Raw genomic sequence first — 23,593 nt, 5'->3', positions numbered from 1 at the left:
TATGTACTCAGAGAGCATAGATTCAGGGGCAAGAACAACACATTTATTTTTTTTTTTTTTGAGGACATGTAAAGGCCCAAATCTGTGGCTTTATCAACACTTGTCCACTTTGACAAGGGACAACATCTGTCTCACTTTCACTTCCAGAGAAAAATGGTACTGAATTCTCCCATGAAAAATTCTGAATATCAGTTAATTCTTAAAACATTGCCTGTACTGTTTATGACTAGCTTAAAAACACTGGATTATAAGGTTACTCTTGACACACAGAGACTCTTCATCCCTATATTCCAAGGTACTGCAGTAGCTAAGGAAAACAGTTTAACCCCCAAAATTTGAAATAAACTGAAAAGTTATTTTAAAAGACTAACATGGTATTTTAGAATTGATAAAGATATATATTGACAATATTAGATTTGCTGCTGAGAGGTTGTAGCTCCCAGGCAGCTTGAGAGCAAAAGGCACTTAACACCTTATAAGAAACCAGATTAAAGATTTATCAAGGAGAGTAAAGAAATGCTGTTTTTCTTCTTTTCCTTCGTATAAGGGTGCTTTTATCCATACAGTCCTTCACATACACAAGGCAAAAAAATGTGGGAAAAAGACACATGAGTGAAAAGGTAAATTTATCATTGTTTATACTTTTAATGTCTAAAATATTCCAGAAAAGTGCAGCTCTGATCTATCTTCACTTTTAGTTGGAGAATATTATGTACCCTTTCCAGAAGAGAATAGAGTTTATTTGCTGTGTTTTCAGAAACGACAAAGAGAATAAGAGAGGACCTGGGAAGAAGCTGAGAAAATTCCTCCACTTTTCTGAAAAATTTAAAAACATTAATAGCAATATTGAAGAATAAATAGTATAATGACTTGAGTTGCCAAAATGCATTACAGAGGCATTTATGTTACTATTGGAATATCTTCAAAACAAGAAGAAAGCTACATCAATATTTCATTTTTCTGATAATTTTAAAATGTAAACATGACCCAAAAACATATGATGATTTATAAAGCACTATAAATTAAGGTATATATACATATATATATATACTCACAGATTTTTAATGTCAACTGCTCCACGGAAAGCCTTCCTTGGAATTGCTTGAATTTGATTTTCACTGAGATCACTAAAAATAAAATGAATGAGAGATAGAGTTAAGAAATTATACTTTATGTTTTATTTAACCAAAATACAGAATAGAAAAACAAAAAATTACCCCACAAAAAAGCACCTTTCACCACACAAAAATGGCAAAACAGTTAACTGCAAAGCAAATAACTACACAAATAATTTGTAATTCTAATATACTTTAAAGTTTGGATTAAATACTTTAGTTCTTTGTTCTATTATAAGATATGGTATTTTAATTTAATAGTTGACTTAGTTTTGTAAAGTAAAATATTTCATTAGGTCAAACAACAGATCTTACATAATTTTAAGGGGACCCTTTAGAATTTAACATTTGTCCAAGATCGCTGTTTTAACTGAGCTTCCTAGAGAAGCATGACAATACTCAGACCTCATAACTAAGCTTCCATAGCAACCTAACTAATATTAAAATGGAATAAAGCAGCATTCATCCAACAACAAAATAAAGTTTCTGCATGAAATATTAATAGTAGGCTGATTTAGAGCTTTCCCTAAATATTTCTACTATAACCATAAATATTTCTATTATAACCATAAACATGGAGTCTATATTTACATCTTAATTTAATTAAGACATACATTTTAATCAAGGAAAAAAGCACTCTCTGGGTTGAAATAAGAAGTTTGGGGAGAAAAAAAATGCCCATCATAAAATTTTTTCTTCCAAGAGTTCAGAGTTCAATTCTAAGAGCTTAGAAATAATTATTAGTCTTATCACATAGAGTATAAATACACACACATAAAGATATACCGTTGAAAACAGAAAATTGCCTTCTGGGTTTTATTCACATGAGCATACAGCAAGAAGCTGAAATACCAAGCAAACTAGTAAAATACCAATGAAATTACTCAAATTCTAAGATAACCCATCCTCGCAAAGAAAGCTGAAGATACTGACCACAGATGCCCAGCAGATGATAAACTGAGCCGTTTTCCACCCTGCAGAAGCACATTGAGCAGGTTGCTCCATACTCCCTCAAAGCTGCTTGTGAGCAGAGCTCATAATTCACATGCTTGTAGTCACACAAGAGAAGAGAGGATATGAGTGGCTGATGTAGAGATTTAGTGTGTGGTCTTGACCTCATTAACGCCGAGTTTTAAACAAATGAGGTTTGAGTTTATACCTCAATATTCTTAATGTTCAAATGAAAAAAATGTGTTTGCTAAGCAATTTGTAAAGATATAAATGTTAATGACACAGGCCTTCAGAAAAGATGAGAAGGAAGAGGAGGAGAAAGAGGAGGAGGAAGAGGAAGAGGAGGAAGAAGAGGAGGGGAGGAGGAGAAGGAAGAAGAAAAAACAAAAATGTCATGTTTTACTTCAAAGAGTAATCGTGCCCATTTGTGCTTATGCAGGAAGCACATTCTGAAGCAGTGTAGCTCATTATTGCTTTCAATAATTTCAGTACATCCTTAAAAGCAATAAAACCTCATTTCCTTAAAAAGCGCCGATTTCCCCCACTTGCCATTGATTAGGGCTGACTGCTTTCCTCTTTAAAATTATGTCGAGGTAAATATATATGTGTATATATATATATACATATATATTAGAGCCTTGATGGCAGAAACTGTTTAGACGAAGTTACAAGACAAAAGCTATCTGAAGAAGAAAAACTAAAAAAATAAAGTAGCAAGCGACAAGGAAGAAAAAAGATATGGCCTTCAAATGAATATGAAGCTCTCATGCTTTCTGAAAATTATTGTGTTTTGCCATCACGTCCCTGCCAGGGTTACAATTTCTAATTATTCTCCCTTATCACCTCTCAGACAAGGAGTACTTCGGAAAGCATATAGGTAAGGATGGTAAACATTTACTCGTGGCTTTGAGTTGTCTCTCGCTTCTGTAGCCTACTAATCTCTAGAACGTGTGTCCCTTCCTTCCCACAAAAATCTTTCTTTTTGCTGGGTTGTGAGGCCCTGCAGTCAGACTCTTGACTGACTTCAGTGCAGAGAGGAAAGGAAGGCTTTGTTGGCTCAAAAAAACATAACTGTGACACCCTGCAGTTTAGAAGGGAGATCACTCCTGGGTTTTGTATTATTTTTATTGATTTCCTATGACAAATGTCTAGAGCATAGACCTGTTTTCTTTGGTTAATAGCCACCAACCGTTTTTTTCCCCTAAGCCTTTGAAGAACTAAGAGGCTCAATATTTCCCTAAGACTGATGGCTGGATCTAGCTGTACCTCTGGATAGATAGCCTCTCAGCATGGAATGGCGTCTAAGCATGAATGGGTGTGCGGGCCACTGTGTTAAGCAGCTCTAATTATAGATCCCAGGTCGCTTTTGGGGAGTGGCCTATGTTCATCTGGAAAGAAAGAACCGGACATAAGCAATAGTTGATGCTTAAAAGGAATATACATCCCATGCTCCAATGTTATAAAGCAGATATTATTTCAGTATTGGACGAGAGGACCTAAGGTTTGAAAATATTATCAGTTTTTAATGAGAAGACTAATTATTAAACACATAGGAAATGCAGATAAACACTGAACCAAAATTTGTGAACATCTAACAAGGATTACTGAATCATCTTCAATATGCTTTTCCTTTGTTTATGAACTTAAGGGAGTGTTTCTCAACTCATCCTAGGCTTTGACAAATGTCATTGTGCAATGGTAGATTAGAATGAACACACACACACACACACACACACACGCACACACACACACACGTATATGTATAGTGTAGCATGTTTCCATTGCTCACTTAGTATCCTTTCTATGTGGAGCTTTGGTCAGTGTATTTTTTTAAGGGAGGAAAGGGTTTATTTCATTGTACAGGTTACAGTCCATTATCAAGAGAAGCTGATGAAGGAACATGAAGCTGAGAACATGGAGGATTGCTGCTTGCTGGCTTTCTCCTCAGTCTTGTTCACTTTCCTTCCTATACAGCCCTTGCCCTACCTGCACCAGAGATAGCAACACTCACAGTGCATCAGCCCATTGTACATCACTGAGCAAATAAGCAAATGATTCATAGAAATGTCGGCCAGTGTATAAAAAGTTGATAATTAAGTGAAGTTAGTTTCCTGTTTCTAGAAATTTTAAACTAAAGTAAAGAAGATAAGAATAATAACTAAATATGAAAGTACCATAAAGTGATGGTTTCATGTGTCCTGCCATTATTCTTCCTAGAAGGCAGTTATTTGACCTCACTGTCTTTGCTTTAATCCTTGAAGGTCAGTGAAGGTACAAGGAGACATCACTAATTGTGCACTATTGTTCCTTGAGCTATGTGGAGTAAGCACAATGAGTCAGAACTAGTAAGTGACTGGGATGGAGCTATCATAAAGGAAGTTTGTAATTATATCACTGGGCAATAGGGTGTAAAAATCTGTTTGAACAGAGAAATGGCTTGATTGGCTTGATTTTTAGGAAGATTAATCTGAAAATTAAATTTCAGAGCAGGCAGGGGTAATGGGCAGAGAAGAAGTGCCAGGCAGTGTCTTCAAAAGTTGGCTAGTACATTAGGCAATAAAATTTGAAGTTGCCCCCAGTTGGAAAGTTTTCGATGTAAGATAAGATGACTGTCATCTCAGCAGAGTTTTGAATCACTTGAATTTTCTGAGCACCATGATGACAAAATTGTGAACCCAGAGAGACAAATGTCCTACTGCAATGCCAGGTTGGGAAGTTGAGACAAGATGAATGATCAGTTTAAGGTTCCTGAAATCGATGATGTTGTGACATTTCTGAAAAAAAAAAGAAATTCTTTCTTTTTTTAAAATTTTAAGTGTATTGATGATTTGCTTTTACAGAAGTATAAGCATTGTGTGCATTTCTGTTGCCCATAGAGCCCAGAAGAGAAACGTGGTCCCTTGAAACAGGAGTCACAAGTGGTTGGGAGCTGCTGTGTAGGTTCTGGGACCCAAATCTAGGTCCTATGCAAGAGTAGCCAATGTTATTAATTGCTGAGTCATCTCTTTAGCACTAAAAATATTAAAATTCTTGAAAGACAAATCTATTAATTTTCCTGAAAATGGCAGGAAGTAGCTGCAAAGACTGTTCCTTTCAGAAGCCAGTATCTATAATTAAGATAACGAGCGGACAGTAACATGATTCCAGCAAGAAGAAGTTTATGTGCTTTGCATGCACACTATGGAAAACACCTCCAAGAACTACACCTGAGAAAGGATCCATTTGGATAATCACAAAGCTCTGGGCTTCTCATTTAAAGCCTATTTTTTTCTCATTACATTCAACCCATTCCCAAACACATCTACAGGGCTTGCAGTCAAGCCCTTTCCTCCTGCCTCTGTTCCTGCTCTTGCTCTTGGTTCTCCCTCTCTTCCTCCTCCACACTCCTGATCACTATTAGGATATCAGTGGATTGGAGCATCCCCGTTTCTTAGATCTCCAAATTCTTCTCCTTGTACTGATTTATGGCCACTTCTAAAGCACCTCCTACTCTATATAAACATTATATCCAAAGTTATTTGAGGCTACTTTTTCCCAAAGTCTTCCTCATCCTTATTAAAGAGGACAGAATCCTTACAGAGGTTTACACCAGAGACTCTGGGCATCTCCTATATCCAGTGACAATCTACTATCAAACTTCTTCCAGCTCAAAACATTTCAAGAATTTTCTGCCTGCTCCTTTGCTACCTTGATGCTACGTTCTTCTAGTATGGGACTAGCTTAGTATTCTGTAACTAAATCTATGTTGCTATATAGCCTTCCTATGATTGATAATTCTTAAATATAAATGCCAGAGTATCTAATACAATACACAGAAAAGCTCAAAGCATCACAAAGATGTACAACTAGCCCCCCTCAAAATTATTTGACACTTGCTTTTGATACTCTTTATACTCTTTCATATTTCATTCCAGATATTCCTGGACTCCTTGGGGATTCTTGAAATGTCCAGGTGATGATTTATTTCAGAGCATTCCTGCTATGCCTCTATATGTATCTTTATCTTTGACAAACAAATCTTGTGTTTATAATTCACCTTCTGGGCTTTGTGACTCTCCAGCAGCTTGTAGTACTAATCAACCAAGACTAATGAGCATCTGAGTAATTAAGGTCTTTTTTCTTTAATTTCTAACATATCCTGGTGCTAGTGATTCTTAGTCCTAATCAAGTGTCATAGGAAGATTTTGTACGGCCTCAGTGGCACTTGCGAGAGTCTACCAATATAACTAGGTGAAAAAGTCTGTATCTTGGGATGGTTTGACCAAGTAATGGTTTATTGCTCACAGCTAGCCAATACTTTTTTTGGTTTACTTAGTTCTTTCTAGAGTCACACTAGGATGCAATTTCTATTTCTCATTTTGGAGAGGATAAACTGAGGTTTAATGAAGGTTACATGATCAAACTTTGGTCATGTTGCCAGTATGCATGCAGTAGAGACAGGACTTCTACTTGACTCAGAGGCTCTCCAAACCTTATATTATTGGCCATTATCATAAGAGGTGTCTTCAGTAACCAGATAGCTATCTGGCATTATTTTTTTCAGTCCCTGCAGCAATGCTTTTAAGGTTTGGACCAATGATCACTCATAAGAATTTACTGAGATGCTTTTCTTAAGAACAAAAACACACTAGGAGCAATAGCAATAAAAATCCTGACCCTAAGCACCAAACCAGTTAGGAAGAATATGTAGAAAAGATATCCAGGAATCCATGACTTCATAAGTGCACCATCTAAATATTAAAGACCAATGGCCTTGGAACCCATGTTAGTATCCTATTGAAACATCTCTACCATATTGTGTCTTTAATGGTTGTGTTATTTTTAGATTATATATGAGGTGTTTGTATATATATGCATATAGTTATAAGGCATAAATATCAACAGAAAAACAAAAGTAAGAAAAACCATTAAGTCAAGATGAATATGTATACCATACTTTCGGGTTAGGATCATAGGATAAGAAAGACTACTTTGAGGCTATTAATACATACATAAGTTAAATTTTGTCATATTTAAGAGTATAGTTACTTGGTGTTTAATACACTATCCCTTATATGGAACATTACTACTACCAAAATATAAAACGTTTGAAGAGACCACTCCATTTTTAAGATTCATTTTTATTAATTTTAATTATATGTATGTGTTTGAGAACATGCATGTGAATACTAGTTTATTCAGATACTAGGGGTCCTAGTTTCTCATGATAACATAAATATATAAAGAAAAGAATGGGCTATTAGATGACTTGGGTATCACACAACTGGAATTGTGCTTCTTTGAGAATGGGTTGGGAGTTAACTGCATAAGGAGACATTATTTCTTAAAAAAATAGATATAACTTCATGATAAGTTATAAAACATACAGTATAATATTAAAAACTTGGAAAGACAAAATGCTTGTGTTTGAATTCAAGGTATTTTATTGGCTGATAAAGGAGATTGTAGTGAATCTCTCTCTCTTTCTCTGTCTCTCTGACTCTCTCTCTATTTATCTTTAGTCTATTTTTTACAGTCCAGTTGTTATCCTCCTTCTTATCTACCCTCTGACAGTTCCTCATCCTGTTTTTCCTCCCCACTTCTCCAAGAGAATGTCCCCAACCCCTACCCCACCTCACCCTACTCCTCCAAACCGCCCCACTCCCTGGGGCCTCAAGTCTCTGGAGGGTTAGGTGCATCTTCTCTCACTGAGGCCAGACCAGGCAGTCCTCTGCTGTATATGTGTTGGAGGCCTCATATCAGCTGGTGTATGCTGCCTGGTTGGTGTCTAAGTGTCTGATAGATCTCGGGGTCCAGGTTAGTTGAGACTGCTGGTCTTCCTATGGGGTCGCCCTCCTCCTCAGCTTCTTCTACACATTCCCTAATTCAACCAGAGGGGCCCCCGACCTCAGACCATTGGGTTGAGTGTAAGTATCTGCTTCTGTTTCAGTCAGCTGATCCTTGGGCCTCTCAGAAGACAGCCATGCTAGGCTTTTGACTGTAAGCACACCATAGATAGCCTCAGTAATAGTGTCAGGACTTGGAGCCTCCTCTTGAGATGGATCCCAATCTTAAAAGCATTCAAGATACAGTGCTTTTATTGAACAATGTGTTTACATAAGAGGTTTGTTTTCTTTTCAGCCTAACAAGACCATAGCAAAGACTTTAGCAATTTCTGTGTAAGGCTGTGCAGTACCCCACCCAAACAGGGGAAAAGGAATCTTTCTTGATTTCTCAGCACCACTCACATTTTTCAAGCCAATGTGTGGTCTAGACTCTGACTTTACAAAAGGGTAGTGTCACTGTATGCCTGTTGTTCTGACATATAAACCTTTAGTCCATAAAGATATTGCAGCATTACAACTTCTACACATTAGATTTCATCTTAAAGATTACTGTTAATACTTATTCTCATTCTTTTGTTATTACTTCTTTACTTTTTTCAGATTTTAGCATTAAGTATGTTGCCGCGGACCCACGGACTGGGTTCATTGAGGGGAGCCCAATTTCTACGGGATGAGAATTCTGGTCAGGTGGGCAATAAGTTGGCGGATGACAAACAGATTCAAGACACAAGGGTGTGGTGAACCTGAATGTATTTGTGCAAGGTGAGAATCAGGCTTAAATACCATACAGCAAACAGGGCAGATGTCAAGAGTCACGTAGGCAGGTGGGGGTTACAGCAGGGGACGCAAGACTGAAGTCACGTGGGCAAGTGACCCCCCCCCACACCAAGGTCAGCAGGGTCTGGTAGCTAGGTGTGAAGCAGGAGGAAGAGGAGTGGAACTCTCCCTGTTGAGGCATTTTGATATTCCTAGGCTAATTCTCTGATTCTCCTGAAGGCAATGACCAGGAGGTTTCAATCTAGCATTTCCTGCTAATTCTCTGGGTCTAGCCGGGGGCAGGCAGTGGGGAGTTCTGACCTAACACTTTTAGCTAATGTTCTTGAGTGAGGGAAACCCTTCATTACTTCTCTAGTATGTAAGAATGTACTCGACCTCTGTTGCTAGCTCTGACGGGGCAGATACTTTGAGAGAAATTACAAGCTATGGACAACTTGGTATTAAACTAAGATAGTTAGAAACATTGTGTCGGCCAGGAGACAACGCCCAATCTTAACCATTTACGAATCATTTCTTGGGGTACCTTTATGTCTAATTATGAGGCCGTGTTGACGATTGGAAAGACTAATCTGGAACACGTCTGAGTTAGGAGATACCAGCGACTTGTCTGAAATTCAAGAGGCACAAAACTCCTTTTAGAATCTTATTGCCTCTATCCTTTATCAAGATTTTATCCCCGATATTTTGGATGTGACTGGAGTAGACGAGTGTGCATAGCAGTATGTCATTTCCACATCTCTTTTCCTTCAATCCAAGTCCTCCAGAATACCACCCCTTGTTCTCTTTCAAGATCATGACCTCCTTTTCATTGTGTGTGTGTGTGTGTGCACATGTACGCACATATTCCTAAATCCAACTTGATCACTCTATATAATGTTATTTGAATATATGCTTTCAAGTCCAAACATTTGGCATTTGGAAGACTTTTTCTCCCACTGTTAGTTGGAAATAATCTTCTAGGGAAGATTTTTGTCCATTCAAAATACATCTTGAAATTAAGGTTTCATAAGTAAAATTTAAAAGCATGGCAAAATTTTGACCTCAATGAAAAATTGCTTAGTAGAACTCAACAGCATTATCTGGATACCATTTATATATGAAAAATTTTCACTCATTTAAAATATGTATATTATATATTAATAAAAATTTAAAATTTTTTATAGTGTGAAATAATCATAATACAATTACAGAAAACTTATTTCGTATTTATTTCTTTATTTGTATGTATGTGTGCATGTGTGCATGCTCAGGCACATGTGTGTCTGTGTGTGTGCACACACACATGCACGCGTATACACACATACATGTTTCCATACACATGTGCCTGCAGAACAGGATCACCTGAAACTGGAGTCTCAGTTGATTATGGGCTCAAAAATAGGTCTGAGGCCCAAATGTATGACAGAGTATCAAATGCTCTTAAGAATAGATTCTTCTTTCTAAGCCCAACATGTTTATCTTTTGTGTTGAAACAAAAATTTACAGAAACTGCTGAGCATTTACACACCTAATTATATTGTTTTCTTTCTTTATTTTTTTAACTTTATGTACTTATTATGTGCATTTGTAGATGTGTGTTGACATGTTCCATCACATGTCTGTATAAGCCAGAGAAAAATTTGTGGGAGCTGTTTGGACTTTCCAATATCTGGGTCTTGAGGGTCCAACTCAGATCAGCAGGTTTGCCCAGCAAGCACCACTGACTGAGTCATCTTGTCAGCCTTCATTTTGTTCTGTTAGACACAGTGCTACTCCAAAACTCACTCATATAATGAGATTACCATATAGCAAAGGCTATAAAGCCTCAAATTCATGAAAATCTTCCTCCAACATTCATGGGTTGAGATTGCAGGCATGATACTTTTAGAAGCCTCTCTTAAATGTAGTATACTCCAGAATGAAGGAAAATACAGAGAGGTTGAAAAGAATTTAAGTGTATTTGTGCTAATCAATCTTCATAGATCATCTTAGTAATTTTTTTAATTTCTAAAAATTGATGGCAACTTTTGGGAATATTCTTTCTTTGCTTTCAGTATGTCTGCACAATTTTAAAGGGACCTTGTGAATTTAGTGGTGCTGAATTACTGCATCAGCTCTTCAGGAAAGAGCCAACACTGCAGCACTGCATTTTATTGCCCACGACGTATGGTTCTCAGTGGATCATCCCATTAACCTCAGAGTCCAATGATATCATTTTAATTATATAAATTGAAATGGCAATGTATAATACCTATATCATGTAAAAATGGATTCACTTTATGTGAAAGTGCTTTAACTGTATTTCACTACGAAGTAATAAATTTGCTTTAGATGGCAAAGCTGTCTGTAAATTTAATTACTGGTAATTTTATTTTCCTCCACAGTTTAACCTCTCTTAGAGCCTGACTAGGAATATCATAAATCTGTAAATGCATGAACTACTCTAAAAAGTACTGAGTAATGATGGATGGATATTTACCTATATTTAAAATTTAGGAAATCAAAAAGTATAATTCTTGGTGGAAAATAAATATGCCATTCTGTAAATACTACCATGGTGTAAATTCCTAATTTCTAAATATATTGTTTACTTAAGGAAAATCCTTTTGTTCACATATCTAATTGATTAATATATTTCATGAGAAAGAACTGTTTTCACATATATAAAGTTCCAAATAACTATGGGTAAAAGAAGTACAGGCTCCAGATAATAGGCAAATGTTTGCATTAGTCCAACAGACATCAGTCTCATGCACACAAAAGTTGGGTGTACATAACTTATCCCAAAGGTCACAGAAAAATGGATTCTCAGAAGATTAGTTTAGAGTTTCATGATGAGTGGCCACTATCCATGTTTTCTTTGTGGGTTTAGAATTCTCTGCAGAGCAAATGTTTGAAAAGAGAATAGAAGGTAAGTCCACCTCTGAAGGGCAAAATGTATTGTATTTTAATGTTAAGTCTAGTTGTGTATAAGTAAATAGGACCCGTTACTCCCAGCAGGTGCAGGAGAGAATTCATCATGTACCATGTCATGCCACCCAAACCAGAATATGGATACCCACATATAGACTATTCTCATATGAATTCTTCTCTATCTCTATTCACTTTGGCAAACAATACAACCTCTTTAAGCCTCCACTCCCATACAAGTGGGGAGGAAAGTTGGTGAGTAGAGTCAAGGAATAAGAGGGTATGGTATAAGAAGGAATTGAGAGATTAACAATAAACACTAAAGACCTTTTGAAAATCCATATGGAAGCCTACTACCATACATAATATACATCCTAATATACATACACATATGGAGGTTTCTTACAATGGGGGAGACATTGCCCAACCAGGTATCTTATACCAACAAGACCTCAGTTATATTAGTTGTAATTTGTTGAGTTTGTTTGCCAAAGTGTTCAAATAAACATCCCCAGACACCCTAGAGACACCCTGCAAACATTGCAAGCTATTGCCAAGGATGTTGGTAACTCTCCATAAACCTATAAAAAAGGCAACAGGGGTTTTTTCTTGCTAGTTTTGTCTGTTTGTTTGTTTGTTTTTTGGAGGGGAAACTGGGAAAGGAGAAATTTACATGTAAATAAAAAAATATCTAATAATAATAATAATAAGCCGAGTTGCAAAAGACAAGGAACATGGAGAAATTGAACTGTTACCCAACTAGAAGCTTCCTCCCTACTGACTCCTGTTCGTGGTGCTATAAGGTACTTTAAAAGCTGCCAGTAAAGAATCATTACCACCAGTTTCACCCAGAGACAACAAAGATATCTTCTGAAAGATACATTGGTGTAGTAGTATTGCACAAATGTTATGAGAGTAACCAACAACTTTTCGATTAGAAGGTTTACTCTATGAGATGAAACCCATATGTGAAGTACCCAAGCACTTGACAGTAGACATGTCATGGGCCTAGGGGAAAGAATATTACTATTATTTTGCTAAATGAGCAAACAGAAATAAAATGACTCATAATAACTTATTGCTATACACATATATCTGTTCATTATTTACCTCTTCTTGGAGAAGAATTTTCTCATACTAGATGGGAATTTACACATATGTACACAGTGGACAATGTACAGAGAATGAGAGACTTTGAAGCATACAGTATTATTTTTACAGTGAGATACAAGTTTTTATTCAGAATATGGTTGAAAATGAAGAAAAGTAGAAAAAGAAACACATCCTACTGACACAAATTCTTGGGAACAAGCAGAGCTACATATTAGTGGGAGAGAAAAAATTCAGCACAAGCCTTTCTGATGGGAAATTTGGAACTCTAGAACAAAATCACACTTATTTTCGTACTCATTTGCTATTTCTAAATGGTGAGCCCAAGGTGTCCCCCCACTAATGTGAAAATTAATGTGTACTTATGCCATTGTTTGTGAGTGAAAATGCCAGTAGGACAGACAGATCCACACTTTCCAAATTCATTGGAGCACACAGTCTTAACTGGGATGCCTTTATTAAACTCAAGGCTCAGGAAGAGGAAACAGAAAGATTTCGAGAGCCATAGGTGAAATATGACTCATTAGAAAGTGCCTTCCAGAGACAATAGGACTGATACAAATATGAATTCACAAAAATTTGGCATTATGCAAAAGACCTGCAGTTTCAAATCATTTAATATTATAGCACTGAGAAGGATGAATGGATACAAATCTTTACCTCTAAACAAGAAGCATTTTTACATGCTATCTCCTGAGAAAGGAAAGCCAGGTTTCTTCAATAGAATGCTATTCTAAAGCAGATCCAATGCTTTGGAATAGGTGGACAACACCAAATGAACTTCATTTCTTTGGCTTTTCTGTTTTTTGCTCTCTCTCTCTCTCTCTCTCTCTCTCTCTCTCTCTCTCTCTCTCTCTCTCTGTCTGTCTTCTCAATTTCTGTCTCTTTGTGAGTATGTTTGTATGTGTATACTTTTTCTTAGTTTCTGTAGTTTTTGTCTTAGTGATTATTTTTTATTAGTTTGTTTTCTATTTTCCATAGGTGTTATTGGTTTTCCTGTGTTGTTGTTGTTTTGAGAAAGAATGAATATGAGTAAGATGGATGGATAAGGAGGTAACAAGGATGAGGGAGGAGGAGTAGGTGAGGGTAAATACTAGTAAATTATATTTCATAAATTCTTTGATAAAAATTGAAATAAAATATCAACTCTTTCATCTATAAAATGTCATGACAAAAGCACTAAGCTTTCAAATGTCATAGTTGAATAGATTGTGTGCAATACTGGGTATGGTGTGCAGTATACAACAAACTATTTAGTTCTGATTAGGATTGCATATAAGCCTTGTGGATAACTCTGCAGTGTTTCTGTTTGCCTAGTGTGGGATAAAATGATGACCTACATATTCTGTTCACATCTGAAGAGGTTTATCAGATGTGTTGATATATTTATGACTTTAAGTCAAATGTTTTTTACTTTTAAACATACTAAGGCTTTAGTTTTAAATATTATACATTAAGACTAACAATTTTGTATTTCATATAAAACATATTTCATAAAGCTGTTGGAAAATTACATCAAAAATCCAGCAGGAGCTTTGGATACATTGATAATATTCAGTAGATGTGACATGTTATCATCGTAAAGTAGAAATACACATCAAGGAACAGGATATCATTTGGGAAAAAATTTAGGTATAATTGAGTACACAAACCATATCCCTCACAGTACAATTTACAACCAAGAAGAAAATGTTTTTTTTCAGGCTTAAATATAATATTTGTGAATGATACCACTGCACTTGTCAATAAACACTTTAAAAACAATTTTTGCCAGATGGCTTATATTAATAAACTTTAAGTTCAGGGAATTTCAAACCATCATATCCAGTTTCTAGACTGCAAAGGAGCATTAAGAGTTTATAAGTCATCTCTGATGTATTATGATATGCTGAATGTAAAGAAAACATTTCATAATTTTTGAAAGGCAATCTCAAAAATGTATGTTTTAATTGGATGAACGAAGCGCCTGTCCATGCACAGTCAGCAAACATTTCCAGGAATCCAAAGTCATACTTTCATGACATTGTAGTTTCTGAATTACACACAAGAGATACTTAAACACAAATATTATAACAGAATAATAACTTCTGGCTCCGGATTTGGTTAGCTACTATGGTAGCTTCTTAGTTACCATAGCTAAGAAGGAGATAAGTCATGGAGGTGTTCAGTGGCTACACTCCTGCCTGCTCTGTTCTGATGAGGGTCACTATGCAGGGAATGGAGGGAGCTTCTCACCATAGATAGCTTGCTTTCTCAGGCACATCTCACTTCTGCAGAAGGAAGGAAACTAGACTGAACTCCACATGGAAAATCAAAGAAGTGGCAGGGACTGTATAGGAATTTGGAAGGAAAAAGAAAAGATGGCAAAGAAAGAGGTAAGATAAAAGGGAGGAAGGCTCAAAATAAAGGATGGTAGATGTAAGGTAGATATTGGCAAAAATGTGTGCTTGAGAATGAAGGACCAGAGCCGGTGCTGTGGAACATCACACTTTATTGCTTTTATTGAATCTGTAGGATTAAATAATTCTGTTTCATTTCTGAGGCATTGTACTCATTGCAGGAAATATATTAAATACATAATAACATGTAACACCTTCAGAAGTACGCAAGATGTCACCAACACAGAGATGACTAAATGGAGGTATATAAGGAAGGTTTGTGGAGGGAACAGCAAAAACCTACAAGTTTTCAAAGCCTTTCCAAATGCATCTAACTCTCAAGTGGCACAGGGTGCGCTACACACAATGGTGTGCAATGATGCAAAAGTATTTCAGGAGATTAAACACCAAATGTCTCAAACATGCACATCTAAAACAGGTTCGTACTGGTTTCCTGTGTGTAGCATTTTTAATTGCGACACACACTTTGAAGTCCTCCTCATTTCGAAGTGCTCCTATCTGAGCAACGTGAAACCATTTCAGTGAGGTGAATTTTACTTTGCATATACAATGCCACTGAGAGGTTTTGCTCCTGTGCCAGCTGTCAATAGGCATTCTAACCCATCATACTTCACTGACGCTCTTTTAATAATAGACGCCATAGCACTTCCCAGCTTAAGTTTATGGAAAACGGCCCGGCAGTAGCAGCAAGCCTTCCATTTTGTTAAAGCTCTCTCTGGATGCCAGAAGAAACTCAAGCACGATTCTGCTGTGTAAGTCAATCTACCGGCCACTGAATCAATTCTGCCCAGCAGCTGCTCCAAAAAGGCACTTAAATCAATTTGCTTCAAAGATAGCATGTATGACATGATCTATGCACAGCTATACTTAGCCATGCTGCACAGATAATTAACCTCAGTAGATGGAAGACTCACATTTGAGCACAGCTCCAGCGTCATCGCACCTCTGTGAGAGGTAGCTATTGATAAAACACTCAAAGACACACACACACACACACACACACACACACACACTGTTGATGCTCATAATGCTGGAGCACTTCATTCCAAGACAGGAAAATTTTCATTTCCTATGAAGTCAGCAAACTTTATACAGCATAGGACAATTGAATATGTCCTTTAATGACCATAGGGATTCTTTTAGTAGCATGAATGGTACCAAGAAGCCATCTATAAAAGAAAGAAGGTCTGAGTTGCCTGGATTCTTTTGCAATTGTCAGTGGGTTAATTCAAAGAAATGACGACTTTAAGATTGGGAGAAACATGTTTTATTTCTACCCCATGGAAAAAAAGCCATACTCATCTCATCAGTAAGTGGGACGGAATAACAGCAGTTGACAATAAACAACCTGCAAGAGATTGCAGAGATGCTAGAAGGCAAGAAAGCAGAAATGGGAGATCAGCTGTTACTTATGCCCCAGGGATTCTAGGTGGCTTAAATATGAGAGAAAAAAAAATGAAACACTTTTGGGCAGTGTTAAATATTATGTATACATATACACACCCACAGATACATATGTTTTAAGGTTTCTATTCTTAAATATTGGGTGAACTTGAATATTGCTACCTTTCTAAGAAGACATTGTTTTTGTAAAAATATGGGATTTCCTTATTTAATTCCATAACTCACGGTAACACTGTGCCCCTACAACATGGGTGCAATGTGAGAACTGACGAACCCATAATGAAAAGTAGTACACCATTGTTTCCATTATGTTTGAGGAAAGCAGTGTAACTCCGAAGTAATTCTGCATTCCCACTGTGTTTTTACCAGTTGTTACTAATGAGCAAGTGTCTTTAGTAATTTGGAGAAGTGAGCTACAGTCAGAATTAAGATGTACCCTACTAGTACATATGATCTGTTGCAAAGTAGGTATGCTGTTAGGACAAAGATTTTCTTCATCAGGAATATACCAATGTAATGGTAGTAACATTTTTTTTTATTTAATTTCATTTTATTTTTTATTTTATAACCTGCTCACTGACCCATCCCTGCTACCCCTCCCACAATTCTTCCCTCCTTCCCTTCTCCTCTGAGCAGAAACAGTACACAGCCTCTACATGTGGAGTGATCCATGTGTGCTCTCTGAGGTGGAGAAAGAATGAAGGACACTGTCACATCGCTTTTGTGTTAATGCTTACTAAGTGCTTTTCTGACATTAACATGATGTATTATGTAGCTAAAAGTACAAAACTCATACATATGAAACATTTAATATGTTCTGTGTTTTTGCATTCATAAGACATTGGTATATCTTGTGATTTTTTTCTAAGTTTCAGTTTGAAAATTAGCTTCTAAAATTTTCCAGTAGTTTTCAATTTTACATAGTTCTTTGAGCCATTGGCATTTTCTCCTTTTAAAGAAAATAACAATTTAAATATAACATATTCTTTATATGCTTTAAGCTATAGATTAAAATGTATTTTCTCTAATTTTTTTGACAATGCAATTAACTATTCAATAATTTCCTATTAATAAGTTGACAAGTTTCTCAGAGTAATTAAATAGTAATTATAAATCAAGAATAAGTTTCCATGTAGATCTACCTGGTTCTCTTTTGGACCCCAAACATATATATTAATTATATTGTTATATATATTAATATTTAATATAATATAAATTATGTATTATATTATATATTAATTATTATCAGCAAAAGAATTACCCTCTTTTTAAGGAAACAAATATCCATAATTCAACCCAATTCAATACACATATAAACAACAAAAAAACCCTCTAGAAACTGATGGAGTAATCTTTCTCTATCATTTCTTATGGAAAAATTTTTCTAAAATACACATTTTAGAACTTTAAGCAATTATTAGGCATATGAAACTGGTGTCTTAAAGAAAATATGGTGTATTTAGTGCTAATAAACTTGTCTTCTCAAAAGACAATAATGAGCTAAGAAAAGAGATGGCGATTAACCACACACATATTCTACATTCCAAATATGGCTGTGTGAATATATATGGTAAAATCTTAGCCTAGGAATCAGTTATTTCCTTTGGATAATTCTTCGTATTTCACATTCAGTCATTTTGTTCCACTGAGGAAAATCTATGGATTCTTCAAACATGGGCTCCCATTCTTTCCTTCCCCCTCACTCTCTTGTGAGTGAAGCTGATGAAAACATCCTAAAGATTTGTCGTTTCTTCCTTTAAAAGTAATTATACATTCATTTATTCACCTGTATTTGTGTGTGCATGACTCTTTCTTTCTGTCTGTCTGTCTCTGTCTCTGTCTGTGTCTCTATCTCTCTGTGTGTGTGTCTGTGTTTGTCTGTGTTTGTCTGTTTCTGTGTGCATCTATCTCTGTCTGTATCCCTGTACATCTATGTCATTGTCTTTGCATTTCTTGGCCTCTCTATTGCTCTGTCTCTGTGTTTCTGTCATGTCATGTCTGCTTCTATCTGTCTGTCTTTGCTACCCCGTGCCCCACGTGTCTTGGTCTGTCTCTGTGTTTCTCTTTCTTTGTCTTTCTCTCTCTCTTTCTTTTGCTTTCTCTCTCTGTCATGTCTCTCTCTGTGTTTATCTCTGTGCCTCTGTGTCTGTCTCTGTTTCTGTTTCTTTCTCTTTCCCTCTATCCATCTCTCCCTCTGTCTGTATGTGTATGTGCACAGATGTAAACAAGAAAGAAAGCCCTGTGTTCTGTAGTCTTTCTCCTTCTAAATAGGTGCATGCCAATTGGCTTTTGTCAACATATTGTATCACTGCTTCTTGCGGGAAACACGGGGCACTATACTCTCCTAGGAGACTTTCATACCTATCAACTTTATGTTTTGTCTCTTCAGATCAATAAACTGTGTTGTGACTCAGATGGGTATGAGTTAGGAAAACCCGGGACAAGTTCCTGTTAGTGCGGTTTCCTCCACTACTGCAGTACACTGGTCACCAAACAACTGGACCCTACACATCCTGGGTAGGAGTGACCACCTCTAGCTCATTTGCTAGCAAGACACAACATCTCCTTGACAGTGTCCATCCAAAAGTAAATCCTCCCCAAAAATATGATTCTTCTGCAAGGCTCCAGGTAGGTGGTAGGCATGTGTTTCTGATGGTGACTGCTCTGCACAGTTTCTACTCTTTTGATACTCTCTGTATGCCACGGAGTTCTGGGTTCTGCGGCTAACTTTCTGTGCTGTCTTTGTTCAGATAAAACATTAACAATAAATCTTCCCTAAGACTACAATTTATAATTCCTATATTATTTCATTTGCTACAACCAAAAGAAGTTAGGTGTAGACTAGATTTTCTTTCCTTTTTCCTTATTCTTTCTTTCTTTATTTCTTTCTCTCTTTCTTTCCCTCTTCCTTTCTTTCTTTTTGATCATCTATTTCAGTAGAGAAGTCAATTTGTTCTATGTTCATACAGTTAATAATATGAATTTCTGGTCTTGAGTTTAGGGTTGTAATAGTCTGCCATCAGAAATTTAATTACCTATTTGAAAAGATAACAAAGCAGAGTGGTCATTTTTGATGGAGCTATATATTTCAAATGATGCATATTTTTCTTTGTTTACTCTTAAATTTCAATTTTGATATTGTAAAGCATTATAATTTTTTGAAAAGCTTACAGATTTATTTTACCAAGGAAGAAAACAGATAACTTAATGTTTGGTTCTAAATAATAATTTTTGGCTTTGTTAGGCTTCCAGTCATTTTTTATGTCCTAGAGCCAATTTCAAACACTTTTTCCAAACTCCTTCTACTTTTGCTGCTTCATACCTTCTCTGTTATTATTTACCATTTAACAAACAAACAAAATGGATGTTCTCAGGACTCATTGCTTTTTCTGGGTAGAAATGAATCCAGGGCACATAGGAGTCATTGAAGTACTGAAGTACTATCTAATCTCACAGACTTGATCGTTTCCTAAGTTCTGGGTTGGACCAGTCAGGGTTACCACAGAACAATGAAGAAATAGGCTCATGGCTTCACTTTATGTTTAGTAATGCCTTGCTTCCATTTCCACTGCTGTCCTGTGGAGAAAGGCTGCCTGAAGTGAGCAAACCACTGTGAACATTCCCATCTGACAACTGTCTCGGAAGAAGGGTCAAAGGAATTAACCCGAGGTTAAGCAGGCAAGGGTGTGCTTAAGTACTTTAAGTACAGGGACAGATTTGCACAGAGATCTGAGCAGCTGGTTCCCATCTCTGATGGAAAATGAATGAGTAGTGGAATGATATTGCTACAGGAATGTCAACTTCTGGATAAGAGGAAAAGAAAGCTCCATGACATGTCTGAAACATTCACTGGACCCAGGTTTGACAGTCTTTGTGTCCTGCAGCCTATTCAACATCCTTGGGGACCTTTTGAGACGCAGAGGATAGAACGTGTCTTCACCTGTCTGAAGTTGCAAAACTAATAAATAACATGTCGTGTCTCTGACTTCAATTTTATAGGACTGAAAAGCCCTGTACATGACATAAGTGACTTTGTGAGACAAATGACAACTTAGACCCCCAGGGAACTCTGAAATCTGTTGGAAAAAAAATATACACAGAGACCTCTAAGATCCAACATCTACTGAATGAAGTACAAGACCCTAAAAAACCCCTAAATGAAAGCATTCTTTGGTGCAATGAGTAATAGCACAAAGGGAGCCCGACTACAGCATGAGAGTGAGCAAGACCCTGGAGGAGATCTAAAAGAATGATGGTTTAAGTCGTTTCCTTGTTCTTCATTTTCCCTATATTCTTTTAAAGTTAATCTCTTTTGTACATCTATATAGTTCTTACTTATGGAAAGTGCACTTAATTTTAAAATCTTAATTAAATCTTTGTAAATGAGTTCAAATTTTTAATAACGATGATTTTTTAAAAATATGCTGCTCAGGTAATAAATATCTCCCAGTAAGGTAACACATTAATAGAAGAGCTACATTCAAGAAAGAGTAGACTTGAAGCACATTGAATTACTGAAGCAGAAACCAATTTTTCATTTTAAGAGCCAATAATTTTAATAACAGAGCTGGGTCTAGAGCACTTTGCATTAATGACCAGAACGGGGGGAGGGGGAGGGGACAGGCACAGACTGACATGTGTGCTAACAGGGATAGAATGACCTGTGTACCCAGAGTTCCCCAAATCACTCCACACTACAGCTGCAGTCCACAAAGGACATACGGAGAACACACTTCTGTGTCTAGAGAGTCTGATGGAATGGAGATGTGAAGAAAGTATGGACTAACATACGAAGCCAAAGTGATGACCAGAGGTGTAACCCTGACAAAGACGCTGGGAAACACAGTACAGATCATTACTCGGCAGCATTCCAAAAAACTAAGTGAGGCAGGTCTACCTGGAAAGCAGTGGAAGGCTCAGGCAATATGAGAGGTTTAATGTTCTTTGCTCTAAAAGTTAAAAGTTTTAAACCCAGAAATATTCCTGTCCAAAGGAAGAACAGTGACAAAAAATGGAGCAAAGACTGAAGGAAGGGCCATATGGGGACTGCCCCACCTGGGGAACTATCCTGTCTGCAGACCCCAAACACAACACTGTTGCCATTGCCAAGAGACACTTGCTGACATGAACCTAGTGAGGTAGTTCCTTAGGAAGTTCAGCCAGCAACTGACCAGTGCAGATGTGGATGCTTGGAGTCAACCATCTGACTGAGCTCAGGGATCCTGGTGGAGGAGCTGGAGGAAGGACTGGAAGAGCTGAGTGAATTGCAACTCCACAGGAAGAACAACATCAGCTTCCTGGACCACCCAGTGCTCCCAGGGACTAGACCACCAACCAAGGAGTGTCCCTGGAGGGATCCATGGCTCCAGATACATATGTAGCAGAGGATGATCTTGTCTGACATCAGTGGGAGAGGAAACTCTTGGTTCTGTGAAGATTTAATGCCCCAGCTTAGGGGGATGTGAGAGGGTTGGGGAGGAAGAGGGTGGGTGGATTGGGAAGCACCTTCATAGAGGCAAAGTGGAGGGAGGAGAGGGAGGTTGTGGCATGGGGGGCTTGTGGAGGGGTAACTGGGAAGTGGGATATCATTTGAGATGAAAATTAATAAAAAATAAAATAAAAATAAAGCCAACTATTGATTATTAAATGTAGGCAAAAAATGATGGCATAATGAGTAAACATTTATAATGTTGGTTAATCAGTGGTTCTATTCATGGGTTAATGTTGATAGTTTTGTTGTTGTTGTTTATTTATAAAGCTGTAGTATGTCAATAGGACCTTCCTTTATCAATCTTAACCTCTGCCAGGGCTCTGCAATGGATCTGCTTCATTCCAGAGCCCAAGGCAAGGAATCTACTCACTACGTGGTATACATATATCTTACACAGGATTGTTCAACTTGAAGAGCAATTGAATGGATTTTTTTTTTCCTGAAACAAAATTAAGGAAACAAGAGAGCATCTTTTTATGTCTTTTTACCTCCTAGATCCTCTCTCTTGTGTGCTAATGTTTTGATTTTTAATATCAAAACACTTCCTGTAGAAACTCTATGTAGATATGGAACATCAGCTATCACTTCTTGAAAGGAAAATCCCATGAGGCTCTCTGGTAATCCAGAGGCTTCTGGATCTCTCTTCTCTATGTGTAGAGAAAACACACAAGGAAAGGAGCAGTGCTGCTCCTTCTCACATCCTCTCCAGCTCACCTTCTCTGTCCCTAGGGCACAAATACAGCCTTGCCATTCCCTATAGTTCATACCATCCAGATGTGCAGAGTGGTGCTTGCTTTTCCTTCCCAACTCCACTTCAGCCAGTGCTTGGCCCTCAGTACCCTGTCTACCAGCTCTTCCTTCCCACAGATCCTGCAGTGAAGGACACTCATAAGTCCATGGAAACGCTATTGAACCCACGTTGCTTTCCATCTATCTTCCCTTCCTACCTGCACTGATTAAAATATGTGTTTTCCTTCCCCTTATTGATAGTTCAATTAAACAACTTGTTTTCATAGAGTAAAATTACACCGTTATTTTACTAAAATATATGTTGAGATCTTTAAAGAAAAAATTAAGTCAGGGACATGTCATTTTAAGCTGTATATATATATATATATATATATATATATATATATATATATATACACACACAAAATGCTTTCCAATTACTATTTAGCAGGCATAAAATGGTTATAGAATGCTGAGAAGCTGCTTAGCCCAAGAAAGCCTTGATAACCTACAAAGGAATTAGGCCAGGTAAATTACAGGCATCTGCTACAATATATAGCATGTGTCTTTGCAGTTATTCCCAAATAACATAAGGGCAGAGAGTTGGAGGAGGTCATAGGAAAGGAAGATGAAGAGGGAGAAGGGATGGGGATAGTCTGCAGAAATGAGACTGAACATTCTGTGAGGAAACAGTTAAGTAAAACTATTGTTTTCTAGCACTGGAAGCACACAAGCCAGTGTAGAAAAGTTGACTGAAACAATAGTGTATTTTAAATGAGTTTTTAGCAGAACATAGAAACTTACTGATATAAGAAAATGGTCAATCATATTTAATCCACTTCAAAGGAAAATTGATATGGAAGAAATTTTCTAGAACCTTATTGCTACCTACATACAAGTCTG

The 23,593-nt window shown here is 37.0% G+C and overlaps 1 protein-coding gene across 7 annotated transcripts in view; it reads right to left on the bottom strand.

Annotated features, from left to right (window-relative positions):
* Slit2 (slit guidance ligand 2) overlaps positions 1-23,593 on the bottom strand; it is a 331,000-nt gene that overhangs the window by 138,133 nt on the left and 169,274 nt on the right. For all 7 annotated transcript variants that reach the window (XM_031342214.1, XM_031342213.1, XM_031342216.1 and 4 more), the window contains exon 5: positions 1,056-1,127. In XM_031342214.1, the coding sequence (XP_031198074.1) occupies positions 1,056-1,127 (72 nt within the window). The remainder of the gene's footprint in view (positions 1-1,055; positions 1,128-23,593) is intronic.

The sequence above is a fragment of the Mastomys coucha genome, unplaced genomic scaffold (genome assembly GCF_008632895.1).
Source record: "Mastomys coucha isolate ucsf_1 unplaced genomic scaffold, UCSF_Mcou_1 pScaffold22, whole genome shotgun sequence".
Classification (NCBI taxonomy): domain Eukaryota; kingdom Metazoa; phylum Chordata; class Mammalia; order Rodentia; family Muridae; genus Mastomys; species Mastomys coucha.
The sequence above is the reverse complement of the archived record's forward strand: the minus strand, read 5'-3'. Positions and strand labels throughout refer to the sequence as shown.